Source organism: Thamnophis elegans, chromosome 5 (genome assembly GCF_009769535.1).
Source record: "Thamnophis elegans isolate rThaEle1 chromosome 5, rThaEle1.pri, whole genome shotgun sequence".
Taxonomy (NCBI): domain Eukaryota; kingdom Metazoa; phylum Chordata; class Lepidosauria; order Squamata; family Colubridae; genus Thamnophis; species Thamnophis elegans.
The window spans coordinates 2,733,344-2,750,259 of NC_045545.1; the positions used below are offsets into that span (position 1 = coordinate 2,733,344).

The window sequence follows — 16,916 nt, forward strand, 5'->3', positions numbered from 1 at the left end:
ACCCCAGCCCACACCCGTGAGAGCCGAGCGCCCCTCGCGCCTGCTGACCGGGGGGACGCCGGTTCGAGGCCAAGCGCGCGCGGAGGGAAGGAGGGAGGGAGGGAGGGAGGGGGGCGCACGCGCTCTTGTTTTTCTCTCCCCCCCCTCCACCACCGGCGGTGTGTCTGCGCCTGGAGGGAGGGAGGGGCCGGAGGGGAACCGCAGGCTCAGCCTCTCGGCCGCCTTTCAGCTGCTGCTCTTCTTCTCTGCGCGCCGGGCTGGAAAGGAGGCGAGTGGCTGCGGCAGGAAGAAAGGCAGGCAGGCAGGCAGGCAGGCAGGCGAGGCAGGAAGGAGGCTCGGACGGGAGAGCCAGCGCGGCAGCTGCTCGGGGAAACCTCGGCGCTTCTTGGGGAGTTTGGCTGCTGTGGCTGCGAGCGCCTGGACGGGCGGGCGGCGGGGCGCGCGCGATGGAGCCTTGGAAGCAATGCGCTCACTGGCTCATCCAGTGCCGGGTGCTGCCGGTCAACCACCGGGTGACTTGGGACGCGGCGCAGGTGTTCGACCTGGCCCAGACCCTCCGCGACGGCGTCCTGCTTTGCCAGCTGCTCAACAACTTGCGCCCGGGCGCCCTCAACCTCAAGGAGATCAACCTGAGGCCGCAGATGTCCCAGGTAAGAGGGACGCCGTGGCTCTCTTCCGCGTGCCTTGGAATCCCTTCCCTTTGCGCGCCTTCCTACATCCCCGTCTGCGCTGCTGGGTAATGTCTTTGTTCCGATGCAGCGCAGCCGCCGGGAAGGTCCCTTCGGATGAGTGGTGGGCTTCCCCCCCCCCCCCGGCAACCTTAAGCGAGAGTTGCTTGGATTTGGCCAAGAGTTGCGAGAGGCTGGTTGGGAGCGCAGATGGAAGGCTGGTTTGCCAGATAAGGGGCGGGATGGGGGGATAGGGATGGGGGGATAGGGATGGGGGGTAGGGGGGATAGGGGGATAGGGATGGGGGGATAGGGATGGGGGGTAGGGGGGATAGGGGGATAGGGATGGGGGGATAGGGATGGGGGGATAGGGGGATAGGGATGGGGGGATAGGGATGGGGGGTAGGGATGGGGGGATAGGGATGGGGGGTAGGGATGGGGGGGTAGGGATGGGGGGTAGGGGGGATAGGGGGATAGGGATGGGGGGATAGGGATGGGGGGTAGGGGGGATAGGGGGATAGGGATGGGGGGATAGGGATGGGGGGATAGGGGGATAGGGATGGGGGGATAGGGATGGGGGGTAGGGATGGGGGGGTAGGGATGGGGGGTAGGGATGAGGGGGTAGGGATGGGGGGATAGGGATGGGGGGGTAGGGATGGGGGGGTAGGGATGGGGGGTAGGGATGGGGGGTAGGGATGGGGGGGTAGGGATGGGGGGTAGGGATGGGGGATAGGGATGGGGGGATAGGGATGGGGGGGTAGGGATGGGGGGGTAGGGATGGGGGGATAGGGATGGGGAGATAGAGATGGGGGGGTAGGGATGGGGAGGTAGGGATGGGGGGGTAGGGATGGGGGGATAGGGATGGGGGGGTAGGGATGGGGGGGTAGGGATGGGGGAGTAGGGATGGGGGGGTAGGGATGGGGGGATAGGGATGGGGGGTAGGGATGGGGGGATAGGGATGGGGGGGTAGGGATGGGGGGTAGGGATGTGGGGATAGGGATGTGGGGATAGGGATGTGGGGGATAGGGATGGGGGGATAGGGATGTGGGGATAGGGATGGGGGGATAGGGATGGGGGGAAAGGGATGGGGGGATAGGGATAAAGAAAGGAAAGTCCTTCGAGGGGGTGGGGAGAAAGCTAGCAACACACTTAGAAATAAGGACCTCAGTTGTACCATAATTGGGAGGATGTATAATAAGAGTCTCATGTACGCCACCTACTTCCATGCTTAATGTGGTTTGATGTATTTTTCTCTTGGGTGATGTTACTTTTCACGTGAAGACAGTGTTTCTCAACCTTGGTCACTTGAAGAGGTCTGGACTTCAACTCCCAGAATTCTGGGAGTTGAAGTCCAGACATCTTCAAGTGACCAAGGTTGAGAAACACTGGGTTAGAGGCTCTTATAGGAAACAGGCTGTATGTACCTTAACATCATTAATCAAAGAGTACATTAAGGTGAGGATTTTCTTAATGCTTTTAAGCCTCTTGATGGAGAAGATTATTTTTCTCTTGGGTGATGTTACTTTTCACGTGAAGGCAGTAGAGCAGTGTTTCTCAACCTTGGTCACCTGAAGATGTCTGGACTTCAACTCCCAGAATTCCCCAGCCAGCGAATGCCAGCAAATGCTGGCTGGGGAATTCTGGGAGTTGAAGTCCAGACATCTTCAAGTGGCCAAGGTTGAGAAACACTGCAGTAGAGGGATTTAATACAGGGCAGTATTAAAATACATTGTTGTACTATTAAAACTCCCCACCCCCCCAATCTCCTTTGGCTGGATTTTGCCTGAAATCACTTAGATCAGCAAGTAGGAGAAAATGAAAGAGGAACTGTGTCATGTAGCAGTGAGACCTGTAGGAAGTAATGCCGTTTGCATTACTGTTCATCTGCAGTAACAATAGATGGCATCACAAAGGACGGTTCCTGCCTTCTAAAAGTCTAAATCGAGAGATTCAAAACCTTTATGAACTTATCCCTTGATTGCATCTATAGGAAATCACTAGAAGCATCTTTCAGTCAGACGAAACAAAAGTGAGAACGGTTGCTATGCCTTGGAATAATGCTTTGGCGTCTTTAATTTTAATTTTAAGGTTGCAAATGGGATGGATCTGCTGTGGCATTTTAGCCGAAGCACTGGCTAAAGTCCCACTGATTGCAAAGAGGTTATTAAATGCAAGCTCAGAAGACTTGGCTGTGTGTGATATTTGAAGAAACCACCTTCAAACTATTGTTGGGTTCCAAGTTCCATTAAGCTTAGCCATCATGGGAAATTATCAGTATTCATGGGAATTTATCTAGCAGTACCTGGAAGGCCATATGCTTCCCATCTGCACAAAACATAATTTTGAAGAAAGCTACTCCATCTTGACCAGCCAATGGAAATGAGTTTTAACATCATTTCAGCCGCATGAAAAAACAAGACATCTCTCAAAAACTCACTGCCATTCTGCCTAGACAAGCTAATTCCTCGATTTACAACCATTCAAGAGCCGAGGTGGTGCAGTGGTTAGGGTGCAGTACTGCAGCCACTTCAGCTGATTGCTAGTTCTGCAGCTCGGCGGTTCAAATCTCACTGGCTCAAGGTTGACTCAGCCTTCCATCCTTCCAAGGTGGGTAAAATGAGAACCCAGATTGTGGGGGCAATATGCTGACTCTGTAAACCGCTTAGAGAGGGCTGAAAGCCCTATGAAGAAGTATATAAGTCTAACTGCTATAGCTATTTAGTGACTTTTTGAAGTTACAACGGTACTGAAAAAAGTAACTTATAACCATTTCTACACTTCCCACCTTTGCAGCATCCCCCCTCCCCCGGTCGTGCGATCAAAATTCAGATGCTTGGCAACTGGTTCATATTTATGATGGTTGCAGTGTCCCAAGGTCACGTGATCACCTTCTGCAGTAGGGAAGGCTGACTCGCTTAACAACCAACGTACTAATTTAGCAACTGCAGTGATTCACTTAACACAACTGTTGACAAGAAAGAAAACGGGGCAAAACCTCACATAACTGTATCACTTAGCCATGCGAATTTTGGGCTAATTTATGGTAGTAAGTTAAGGACTACCCATATTCCAAGTTTGCATGCGTGAGCCTTGTGACATATGCTGACAAACTCAGATTGCAGACAGAACTTTAGCCACGAAAGCTTGATTGTTCTTAGAACGGTTCCACCACAAAACCGCGTTTGACTAAAGGGCGCTCGACGAAACCGCGTAGCTGACGTCATCACAGCGCGACAACAGCGCGGAGAAAAAAGCACGCTGTAAACGCTAAACCTAAAATTAACCCCTAAACCTAAACCTAACCCCCCTAAACCTAATCCTAAACCTAACCCTAAACCTAACCCTAAACCTAACCCTTAACCTAACCCTAAACCTAACCCTAAACCTAACCCTTAACCTAACACTAAACCTAATCCTAACCCTTAACCTAACCCTAACCCTAACCCTAACCTTAACCCTAACCTTAACTTGAATCGGCTTGCTTTCAAAGCGCTATTTAAAGCGCCCTTCTTTCTCCGCGCTCGCTGTTGTCGCCTTGTTGATGACGTCAGCGACGCGGTTTAATCGGGCGCGCTTTAGTCGAGCGCGGTTTTGTCGTGCCACGCTTAGAACGCTCCCATTATGCTACTGATAGTTGGCTTGTCCACGTAGAGCAGGGAGCCAGCTTTGTCTGCCCGTTTTTTGCATCCAAAGCCAGAAACCTGTCAGAAATTGGAACCCTGTTGCCTGGACAAGCCAGCTTGTCCAGGCAACCTATGAGTGAATTCCAGCAGGATGCGGCTTTATGTATACAAGCTTCATGGACACCGGTCAGAATTTGTTCCTGCTATGCTTGAATGAGCTGCAAAGTCAGTATTTTTTTCTACACTTTTTTTCCCCCCGTCAAGAACCATTGAGCCAAAATAAACTTGGAGCAAGAAATAAAGGTAGTTCTCTCCTTCGCTTCCAACCTTTGCTTACAAAATTGTAAAAGTCTATTGTTTTAAAATTTAATTATTTAAAACGATATACTTATTTATTGCCTAGCGCTAAGCCCGCTGAAATAATCAGTTGGGTCTAGTGCAGTGTTTCTCAACCTTGGCAACTTGAAGATGTCTGGACTTCAACTCCCAGAATTCCCCAGCCAGCATTCGCATTCGCTGTGTGACCAAGGTTGAGAAACACTGCCTTCACGTGAAAAGTAACATCACCCAAGAGAAAAATACATCAAACCACATTAAGCATGGAAGTAGGTGGCGTACATGAGACTCTTATTATACATCCTCCCAATTATGGTACATAAGTTGAAATCCAGACATCTTCAAGTTGCCAAGGTTGAGAAACACTGGTCTAGTGGTTAAGGTAACTGGCTAAAAAGTGGGAGACCATGAATTCAAGTCCATAAAAGACATCTGGGTGACTTTGAACCTATCACTCTCTCTTAGCCTAACTCACCTTCGTAGGGAGGTTGTGGTTGGGGAAAATAGGAGACAAAAATGTGTTGGATATGTTTGTTGCTTTGAGTTGCCCTGTTCTCCTGAAAATAAGGCCCAATTGGAATGTTAGCTCTAGTATGGTTTTTTCCCCCCAGGATGCTTGTGATATAAGCCCTGCCCCCCAAATAACTCTCAGTTAAGATTGTCAGCCAGATGAATGCATCTAATACAGTATTTTCCTGAAAATAAGACCTAACCAGAACATAAGCACTAATGCATCTTTTGGAGCAAAAATTAATATAAGATGTCTTATTTTGGGGGAAACACAGGTGTTTGTAAAAATAGCAATAGCAATAGCAGTTAGACTTATATACCACTTTATAAGGCTTTCAGCCCTCTCTAAGCAGTTTACAGAGTCAGCATATTGCCCCCAACAACAATCCGGGTCCTCATTTTACCCACCTCGGAAGGATGGAAGGCTGAGTCAATCTTGAGCCGGTGAGATTTGAACCGCCGAACTGCAGAACAGCAGTCAGCTGACGTAGCCTGCAGTGCTGCATTTAACCACTGCGCCACCTAATAAAGTTGGGATGCAAATAAATAAATTACTGACATTCGTACTGAAAAGCATGGCACAGGGGAAGGAGTCATGAAAACTCCAGTCATACAACTGCAAATTTGAGTATCTTAAGTTGTTTTGTTATGACTAAAATTTATTTCCACTGAAATGGGCAAGAGATTGTCCAATTCCATTGCAGTTGATTTGTGGACAAGTCTGTTAGTCATTACAAAACATCTGTCTGCGACTCTCCTGATGTTTTTCTAATTTCCAAGATCAGCCTTGGTCTTTAAGTTGCTGACCTGACAGTCAGTTCTGCTAAAAAAAAGGACTGCATGACGTTGATTCATATAGAGTTGTTGAGTACTTAATGTTGATCATCTCTGTATGGCAATGCTTGCAACCATTTTTTTACAGTAGGCTAATATTAACAATGTGTTTCTGAGAAAGAATTAAAGGGTTAGGTAGTTTGAAATTTAGATAACTAATCTCTTTGATCCTGAAGGCTGGGAGCAGGGCCGGATTTAGATGAAAAGAGGCCCTAGGCTATTCCACTTATGAGGCCCTTTCACCTCCCATTTTTAAGTTTGTAAATGACATGAGAGACAATAGAATACATCATTGCTGTGATATATATCAATATATATCAATATATATAGCTGGCCTCCCGACGGAGGGCGGCTCTGCTCTGCGGCAAAGGCAGCGAGGCCAGCCGCCTCCCCTGCTGCGCTCAGCTGCCCGGCTCGGCTCACTCGCCCTCACCTGCCTGGCCGCTGGTGGGCTCCGCCACCAGCGGAGGGCGGCTACTGGGAGCGGCCGCGCCTCTCGCCCGACCGCCGGTGCCGGGAACGTGGGCGGGCCCCCCAACTGCCGCGGCGCTGGAAGGATCTTAACCAATACATTTTTATGTTTGTTTATTAGTCTTATGCGTAGAATTTCTCCTTATTTTCGGTTCAGTGTTTTAGTGTCCACTGTTTTTAGAATAGTGTAATTTTAATTTTGCTAACAATTTGAATGTAGGCGCCTCTTGATCTTGGGGCCCTAGGCTGAAGCCTAGTTAGCCTATAGGAAAATCCGGCCCTGGCTGGGAGGGGCACTAGTGCATTTATGACACACTTCGCAGGTATCTCAACTTCTTTGTGTCTTTATTTCATTCAAGAGAGGGAAACAGTGAGTCTTCTTTCCAGAGATACTGTGCAATAGCAATAGCAATAGCAGTTAGAGTTATATACCGCTTCATAGGGCTTTCAGCCCTCTCTAAGCGGTTTACAGAGTCAGCATATCGCCCCCAACAACAATCCGGGTCCTCATTTCACCCACCTCGGAAGGATGGAAGGCTGAGTCAACCCTGAGCCTAGTGAGATTTGAACCGCCGAACTGCAGAACTGCAGTCAGCTGAAGTAGCCTGCAGTGCTGCATTTAACCACTGCGCCACCTCGGCTCTTATCAGATTGCTTAGGCTTTCTACTATTCATGGATTGAAAACCACTGAGTTGATTAGAGGATCAGCTGGTTGATGAGGATCAGACTTGACGATTTCCTACATTAGTGGCACCAGGGGACCATAGATCTATTTCTTTATAGTCAAGATATCATCCTAAGATTCAGGCCAGTGGGAAGCCAGAAGTCTGAAGCGGAACATTTTGTGACAAGTTTCATACGTAGCTACAAGTTGTTTACTCATGACTGAATGCCATCTCCAGGTAGTTCTTGACTTACAACAGTTTATTATTGTGTCCAAAGTCACAACAGCACTGAAAAAAGCGACTTATGACCAGTTTTCACACTTACGACCATTGTAGCATCTCTATGGTAATGTGATCAAAATTCGGATACTTGGTAATTACTCATATTTATGATGGCGGCAATCTCCTGGGGGTCACATGATCCCTTTTTGCAGCCTTCTCTGAAGTCAATGGGGAAGCCAGATTCACTTAACAACAGTTTGATTAATTTAACAACAATCACTTAACAGCTGGGGAAAGTAAGGTTATAAAATGGAGCAAACTCACTTAATAAGCCAAATAAATTTTGGGCTCAATTGTGGCGGCAAGTCAAGGACTCCCTATACTTTCATTTTTAATAAACTTGGAAGAGGAAACACTCTCAATCAGTCTCCTAACCACTTCTCTAGCTCTTCGTATACCATACGTATATTCTCTGAGTAAAATTCCTTTATTTGTATGATCTACTGCAGTGTTTCTCAACCTTGGCAACTTGAAGATGTCCGGACTTCAACTCCCAGAATTCCCCAGCCAGCAAATGCTGGCTGGGGAATTCTGGGAATTGAAGTCCGGACATCTTCAAGTTGCCAAGGTTGAGAAACACTGATCTACTGTAAGGACACAAGCTTATTTGCCATTTAAATTATAATATCCCTGTGAAAAAGTGAGCGTGTCCATGATGCCTGTTGCAAAAAAAATATAGAAAAAAAATAGAAAAGGCAAAACAAGTTGTATTGACAGTTCAGTTGAAAAATACAAAACTAATCTGGAATGGCATTTTAAGAAACATTTTTTATATTGATCCATTTGGAGATAATCAGCTGCTGAAAAGATGCCGTCTAAAGTGTTCTCAGCAGTGGGCCACTTATATTGCAACATTGGCATGTTAATTTCCAATTATGTCCAACGTAACCATATTTCAAGCATATCTCTGAACTCCTGTTTTGTGCAACAATTTTCTTCTAAGTGTGTGACTGTGAGTAAGTTCAGTTAGACTTCTGAGTAAACACCTCTCTCTCCCCACAGAAAAATTATTTACATTTTTTATATTGCACTAAAGGCTATTTATCTTTAAAAAAAAATCATATTAGTGGTCCGCGGGATTTAAAATTACGAATTTAGTGGTCTCTGAGGTCAGAAAGATTGGTGACCACTGTTCTATGCGATTTGTTCTGTATACCTATAAGCACAGACTTATAACGTAATAACTTAGTTATGTTTCATTGCTCTTTTCCTAGCCGATATTCATAAATTCAGTTGTGTGTGATACTTTTGAATATCTGATTATTAAAACCATTTATTTTATTGAGACCTATGTAAAGGGTTTACTGATACAGACTGGAGTTCTAATCTTATTTGCAAAAACAAAACAAAAATCCTGTATTTAGTTATCAGTATTGAGTATGTTTGAATTGTTTTGGAAAGCCTGTTGAAATATTTACATCCGGTTACAAGGCAGAAGGCAACTTTTAAAAATATTGCATTGATAAGTAATATTCCTTCAGCTGCTAGATGATACTAGATATCTAGGCAATTACACATTATCTGAACCACGCTTGTTAAGAAATTGTGGTAGTTTCTTGCCTATTTTTAAAGTGACATACACTTGGCATAGTTTTTGCTCAAAGTTGTTTTAACTTTTCACAGTGTTTTGCTTTATTTGTAATTTTAGTGAAAATATTGTTCCATATTTTTATAGGCTATGATTGCAAGAATACTATCATAGGTTTTTTTTTTAGAATTGATTCATATACTGTCATTGTTTAATACTCTACCAGTGTAAAGTCATAGTTTAATCCTGGTTTTATAAGATAAAATCCAAATTGGATTTGTGAAATATGCTAAACTAAAATTAAACAATTTCATTATGGCTTATTTTAATGTGAGTTTAAGATTTTATTGTCTGAAGAGGCAAGCTCCCAATAAATCACAATAGCAACAATGGATGTATACCAGAATTGACTTAGCTTAGTGTGTTATAACCAAATTTGTGTGTTTAATTTACGGTTTAATGTATTATATAAGCGTTTATTTCATATGTTATACAAAATCTCATTCAGTGTAAAAGAGAATGAATATATTTTTAAAGGCAATCTTCTACTGAACTTGAATTATAAAGAGAGATCTCTTATCAGTCCTGATGGTCACCTGATGACATTTTATATTTTTTTCCAGGCCAGGGAGCCAGGTAAGTGATCACCTGTAGCTAGTCTGATTTTTGTTTTTAGAACAGGCTTCTCCAATCTACTAATTTCTAGATGTGCATTATCTGACTTTTGAGGATGGCTTCTTTAGAATATGAATTAAAACCATTTCACTTTTTTCAAAGTTCTGAAGCAGCTTTTTTTTTTTAATTAAAAAAATGAACTTCTTTCTCTAAAGAACTTTTTAGGATGATTGTTTTTCTTAATGCATTTTCGTTCTCAAAAATATAGATGAGGGTATAGAAATACACCGAAGGGAGGAGCGGAGGGAAAGAAGAAAGAGGGGTAGAGAGGGTGGGAGAGAGGATCGGAAGGAGGGTGAGATGGAAGGGAGGGAGTGTATTGGGAGAAAGGAGTGATAGAGGGGGAGGGGAAGTAGGAGAGGGGAATGTTGGAGGGGAGAAAGGAAAGTTGGAGGGGGTGAAAGAAAGGGTATATGAAGGATTGAAGTGGTATATTAGGTTTGTATTTTGGGGAGTATTTTTGACAAGGATGGCTGTGTTTATTGCTCAATGTTATATGGCTCCGGTCATGCACAGTACAGGGCGGGGCATAACCTTTTCCTAGGGGGTCACAGCAACACTTGTAATAACAACACAAATAATTCATACACCATTCGAAAGCCCATCAAAAACTGAGTTTATTGACACGATTTAATAGTCAGTATGACCACCATTAGCCCTTCGAACAGCATTCAAACGAGGTGGATAAGAACACAACAAATCTTCAAACAGTTCCGCTCGATTTTCCAGATTTTTCAACACAGTTTCCAAATTCATTCTCAAAGTTTCAACCGAATATCGATTTTGACCTTGCTCCTGAATCATCAGAGCTTCCACTTCATCCTTAATTATGGCCCCAATGTTCTCTGCCGGATTGAGATCTGGCGAATTGAGATCTGGCTCCAGCATCGCGAGCCTCTCGAAAGGCAATGCATTTTATTCTGTCAATGATCCTTTGTTCTTCCGAATCGAATTTTCCAGCCATTCTTAAAGCAAATTTAACATTTAATAGCTCATTCAATTCAGTTTTTTATGGGCTTTAAAATGAGGCGTCGCGGAAGTTGTAAACTGCTGTTGATCTTGCTGTGACCCCCTAGGAAAAGGTTATGCCCCGCCCTGTATATATGTGACTGTATGAAATGAAAATGAAAATGAAAATAAAACATATTTGAAACAGAAAAAAAAATAAAAAAAAACAAGAAAAAATATAGATGAGGGTAGATGTTGTTCAGAGTTTTGCTATACAAATCTCATCTGCTTAGAAGGAGTCTTAAGGTTTCTTAAGACTATGCCGCCAGGATTGGAACTTATTTCCATTTCATATAATAAAAGCAAACTTTGAATTCACTGGATGCCCTTTGACATGCCTTATCATTAATTCTGAGGAGTGGGGGAAAACACCTGCCATGTATTCACTTTGTGATTTAAGCACGATAAATTAAATGAAAAAAAGTCTTCCTGAGGAGAAAAATTGCTTTAACCGTATGAATTATACCGTGGGTGTCTTTGGAATGACGTAACATTAAAATTGATTTCAAGCTAAATATGGATCAGAAGTGTGATACGGTTGCAGAAAGCAAATTCAGTTGTAGGCATTTTCGCTCCCCTTTATTTGGTGTTTATTAGGCACTATCTTCAATATCCCATTCAGTTTTGGGTACCATAATATAAGGATTCAGACAAGGAAGACAGAAGGATGACAGTGGGGAGGTAGTGAAGGAGCTGGGTAAGTTACGTCTTGAGAAGACTGGAGGGATATGATATCACTCTTCAAATACTTGAAATGACAGTTGAAAAAAGCCCAAGATCTGCTCTTTATTGTTAGAAAATGTGGAACATGACATAAAAGATTTTAAACTAGGCAATTTCTAACTGAACGTTAGAAAAAAAATCTGAATGTTCAGAGCAGTATAACTGGGTTATCTGGAGAAGTAGTAACTGGATGTATTTAAGCAGAAGCTAGACAGCTATCTGTTCGGTATGTTTTATGAACAGGACAGAGACACGTTGTCCTATTTCTATATACAAATGTAGGAATCAAACGTTTCCTAGGATATTGTTTAGGAAAAAAGTAGTAGTAAGCCAGGGGTGGGTTTCTCGCCCCGTTCCAACCGGTTCGGTTGGAACGGGGCCAGCGGCGTCCTCGTGCACACGCGCAGTGCACGCATGCGTACTAGCGTCTGTGCGATGCTCCAGCTGCTCCTGGAGGATCGCGCAGGCGCTGTATGCATCCTGCGCATGCGTGGAAGCGCAGAACTCGTCAAAACCGGGTAAGAAATGCGGGTGGGCGGGTGGGCCCTTCGGTGTTCCCGGAAGTTACTTACTTCCGGGTTCGCCGACCAACCGGTTCGCGGGGACCGTCACGAACCGCCTGAAACCCACCCCTGTAGTAAGCCATCCTTATTTGGTTAGGAGTCCCCAGTATGGAAATGTCTCTTATTCAGTGTATGCCCTGTCTTGAAATCCAAAGAGTTGATTCAATCTCAAAGCGGATTGTTTTGATCATTTCAGAAGTATATTGAGCTAGAAACAAACCCTGTTATCTTGTACCAGGGGTGTCAAACTGGATTTCTTCCGGGGCTGGGTCAGCACTATAATTCTCTGCTGCGGGCTGGCGGGGGACGGGGCGGGAGATGGGACGGACGTCTCCTGTAGCACCCTGCCAGCCAAAACCCTCTGCCATGTTTTCCGCCTGAATGGCCTCCTACAGCACTTTACCGCCCAAAACCGGTAAACTTGAGAGGTCTTCAAACCGCCTGTTTTTGGCCAGCAGAGTGCTGCTGGACGCTATGGAGACCAAAAATGGGCCACGGGGGGCACACCTGTTTTGGCCACCAGAGGCACTGTGGCCTGGTTCTTTTATATTTCCATGGTGGCCCCATAGGCTGGATTTAAGCACCCCATAGTCCAGATCTGGCCCATGGCCCTGAGTTTGACACTCCTGTACCTAAAATAGCAATAGTTAGACTTATATACCACTTCATAGGGCTTTCAGCCCTCTCTAAGCGGTTTAGAGTCAGCAAATTGCCCCCAACAACAATCCGGGTCCTCATTTTACCCACCTTGGAAGGATGGAAGGCTGAGTCAACCTTATATAGTTAAATATATGACATACATGAATAAAATAAAATGATGTATTAAGGAAGAAGAATAGCAATTTTGAACTCTCCAGAGCCGAAAGCAAGTTTTAGTTGACATTTTGGGCATTATATGGCCTTTTGTCATGAGGCCAAGACCATTATTGTTCCTTACCTAACTGAGCAGACTGATTGCTGAAGGAGTAGCATCAAATATCCAGCGTCTCCTCAAACCGTAGCTTTTATAGCAGAAAATCTGTGTTATAAGGAAGGTAAGAAATATTGGGTTTCATCCCAAATCTCTTCATTTTCAAAGAGAGAGAGAAATGGGTTTTATGTGAAGAAATAATATTGCAGATGGGAAAGGGAACAGTTGCTTATGCTGACTCAGCTAGCTGTGCCTGACCACCCTTGTAGATAGATTATAAACTTTCTGACAGATAGGAAGCAGCCGGTGAAGTTAGGTAGAATCACATTGATTATCGGTTCAATTAGCACAGGAGACCCCCGTAGGGCTGTGTGCTCTCTCCATTACTCTTTTCTCTCTACACCAATGCCTGCATCTTGAAGGATACCTCTGTTATCTTCCCTCATGCCAGCACTCTGCTAAACATTGAACTCCCACAGCAATGTCTTATGCCCATGTATTGAATTTAGCAATAGCAATAGCAGTTAGACTTATATACCGCTTCATAGGGCTTTCAGCCCTCTCTAAGCGGTTTACAGAGTCAACATATTGCCCCCAACAACAATCCGGGTCCTCATTTTACCCACTTCGGAAGGATGGAAGGCTGAGTCAACCTTTTGAGTCCAAACCCCTGCTCAGAATACAGGATAACAGAATTGGAAGAGACCTTGGAGGTCTTCTAGCAATAGCAATAGCAGTTAGACTTATATACCGCTTCATAGGGCTTTCAGCCCTCTCTAAGCGGTTTACAGAGTCAGCATGTTGCCCCCAACAACAATCCGGGTCCTCATTTTACCCACCTCGGAAGGATGGAAGGCTGAGTCAACCCTGAGCCGGTGAGATTTGAACAGCCGAACTGCAGAACTGCAGTCAGCGGAAGTACTGACTGCAGTACTTCCGAGGTGGGTGAAATGAGGACCCAGACTGTGGGGGCAATTTGCTGACTCAATTTGCTAAAAATCTGTAAACCGCTTAGAGAGGGCTGAAAGCCCTATGAAGCAGTATATAAGTCAAATAAATAAATGAATGAATGAATGTATAAATAAATAAATAAATAAATTCTACTGTGATAGTATGGTATCTAATAACACTTTTTTCTGATTGTGCTGGCAATGTTGTAAATAAATTGACACACATTATTATCTCTGATGGCAAGTTAGGCTGTCAACAGTTCTTTATAATGCATCTTGCTGTCGATTTATTGCCCATAGTTCTTAAAGCATTAAACAGATGCAAATAAGAAAAAGGAGTTAATTCCTATTGTTCAGTTCAGGATGGTTTCACAACACACTGGAAACAAAAGCTCATGTTTCAGTGTTATTTAAGTGTGGGAAATTACTACGGCTGAAAAATTGACACAACAACAGAGATTTTTTGGGGAAAGAAGCAGTCCACTATTAGCTTGTCTTTTTAGAAGTGACATTTTGGACAAATGATTTAAAACAGGTTTTTAAAATCTTTGTGTTTTTTCATAAGATTCCATCTGTTTGTATATATGTACTCTACCCACAAGCTTTCACACTATCAATTTTTTCTTCTTTTTCTCTTTTGATGGCTTCTCTTTTTTCTTATTTATATAAGAAAAAATATCATATAACACACACACACACACACACACACACACACACACACCCCTAACAGGTGGCCTGGAGAGAAGACCTTCGTTTCATTGAGTCCCTTAAAGGAATTGTTTATTTCCTGCCTTAATTATTTATATTTTACATCTTAATCTTAGAACCCTTTCCCTAAACAGGAGGTTACAAAATAAACTACTTTCACTGTCTTTGTAGTATTAGGAAAAATATCATCATGCCTCTTATTTGCTTCCAATTTTAGCTAAGAAGAAATTTGAGAAAATAATGATCTTGGAAGGTCTATTTCCGGTCATTTATGCTGCATTATTAATTTTTTTTCTACCAGGAGCAAAGTTTCTACCAGTTTGTCAGCCTTATAGTAGTTTACTATAAACTCTTACAATGGATAGGAAATACAGTCTCAAGCGTGCATGTGTTGAGGTTGCGGCTAGCCCCAGGCCCAGGGTTTGTGCTGTTAGCTGATAGAAAATGTGTCATTGTGGTTTTTATAAGTTAGCTGCTGTTGGCCAGTAGGAAACAAAGTCTATTCTGGTTGAGCTTGTACTCCTGGAAGTTCAGATCAGCAGGGTTAGACTGCTCTTTGACTCATTTATGTCTATATTCTCTTGTGGTGTGGTTGTGTTGAGTATGTTTGCACACTTCAATTATGCCAGCTAGAACTTTTTATGAGTTGATCAGAATTGGCAATAATTAACCCATAGCTTAGTTGCATTCTAGCTTGGCTACCGCATATGCTCTGCGCGAGACTGCCCCTGAGCAATATACAATGTCTGTATTATATGTAGTATTATACTGGTACTATATGTGTCAGTATGCTACTAACTGAAACATGATACTGGAAGCTCACATTGAAAGGATTATATAGCAATACGTCTTATATACTGCCCCAAACCACCTCTAAGTGGTTTGCAGAATCAGCATATTGCCCCCGACAGTCTGAATCCTCATCTTATTAACTTTGGAAGGATGGGTCAATCTTGAGATGGTCAGAATCGCACTCCAGACTGTGGGCAGAGTTAACTTGCAGTACTGAATTCTAACCACTGTGCCACCAGGGCTCCTATTGGTGATTGCTGTAGTTCCGAGTATAATTTAAGATTTGATTCCTCCCTCCCCCAATTTTAAAAGTTTAGGGCAGTGGTTCTCAACCTGTGGGTCGGGACCCCTTTGGGGGTGTGTGTCGAACGACCCTTTCACAGGGGTCGCCTAAGACCATCGGAAAACACATATTTTCGATGGTCTTAGGAACCAATTTTATGGTTGGGGTTCACCACAACATGAGGAACTGTATTAAAGGGTCGCGGCATTGGGAAGGTTGAGAACCACTGGTTTAGGGTGTTGGGATTTCTCTCAGTAGGAACCTGATGAAATATTAGATAGTAGGAGATGCTTTCTTAAATAAACCTTTACTTTCTGAGATACATTTGTTGGTCAGATAAGAAAGGACCTTCTCCTATGTCATCCCTAGTTAGGAACTGCACTTCCTTGGGTGAGGGGAAGGAGTGTTGATGTCCCATTCTTTCAGCTTTCAAGAAAGGAATTAAGACTTTCCTTCCCAGTCAGGCCTTTTCTGACTGAACCAATCAATCATTGAACCGTTTTATTAGCTGATGCTATTTACATTTTTATTTTTTTACTGTTAGCTACATTAAGTACCTCTGGGCTAAAATATGAATACAAATCAGATCCCATCTAATAAAAAAAAATGAATTTGTAAAAGCCTTTTTATGTGTATGTTAAAAACATAACAATTCAGTGTCCCCTGTGGACAAAAAAAATAACTAATTAAATAACATGTTTCATGGGATTATAGCATGGGTGTTAGAAAAATAAAAATAAAAATAATTTAAAAAACTCATAACATGTTATATACATGTTTCCTATTGCATTTATTTTTGCACCTTTAAATTAAATAATTGTTGTTTTCAGTGGTAGGTTGCCAATTTTGTTACTATCGGTTCGGACACGCTCCTGCGGGCATGACACTTTTGTGCATGCGCAGAAGTCTCCAGGCAGGTGGGCGGAGCCTTCCGCTCCCGCTACTACTGGTTTGGCCGATCAAGGCCGAACCGGCAGTAACCCACCTCTGGTTGTTTTCTAAATTATATGCTTTTCTTTTCACTTAAAATTATTTAGATTCTTTTTGACATCATTTGAATCCAGCCAGCATGTAGATATTTGAAAAGGTGTACATTATTGAAATCCTGATTCTGAGAATTTTTATGGTAAAGCAAATACAATAAGCCAGTGTTGTTGTTGTTTTCATACTTATTCCTCCTGTGTGGTAATTTTGATGTGGTAGCCTGGTGAAAACCCACATGCTAAACATTTATGGGCCAAGGGTTTTGGGAAGAAGACACAAGTTTGCCAGGCCTCCTGCAGAAATCGGGATGAAACATTGCTTTGTGATATTATAACAGCATTATAATTGTCACCTTTGTGTAGCTGGCTTCCATCTTGCTATAATGTAAGGCATGCTGTGCAGG

The 16,916-nt window shown here is 43.6% G+C and overlaps 1 protein-coding gene across 1 annotated transcript in view; it reads left to right on the forward strand.

The window, feature by feature from the left end:
- Window positions 1-281: 281 nt before the first annotated feature.
- VAV3 (vav guanine nucleotide exchange factor 3) overlaps window positions 282-16,916 on the forward strand; it is a 193,061-nt gene continuing 176,426 nt past the window's right edge. The window contains exon 1 of the mRNA XM_032218068.1: window positions 282-650. Coding sequence (XP_032073959.1) covers window positions 447-650 — 204 coding nt within the window. The 5' untranslated portion in view covers window positions 282-446. The remainder of the gene's footprint in view (window positions 651-16,916) is intronic.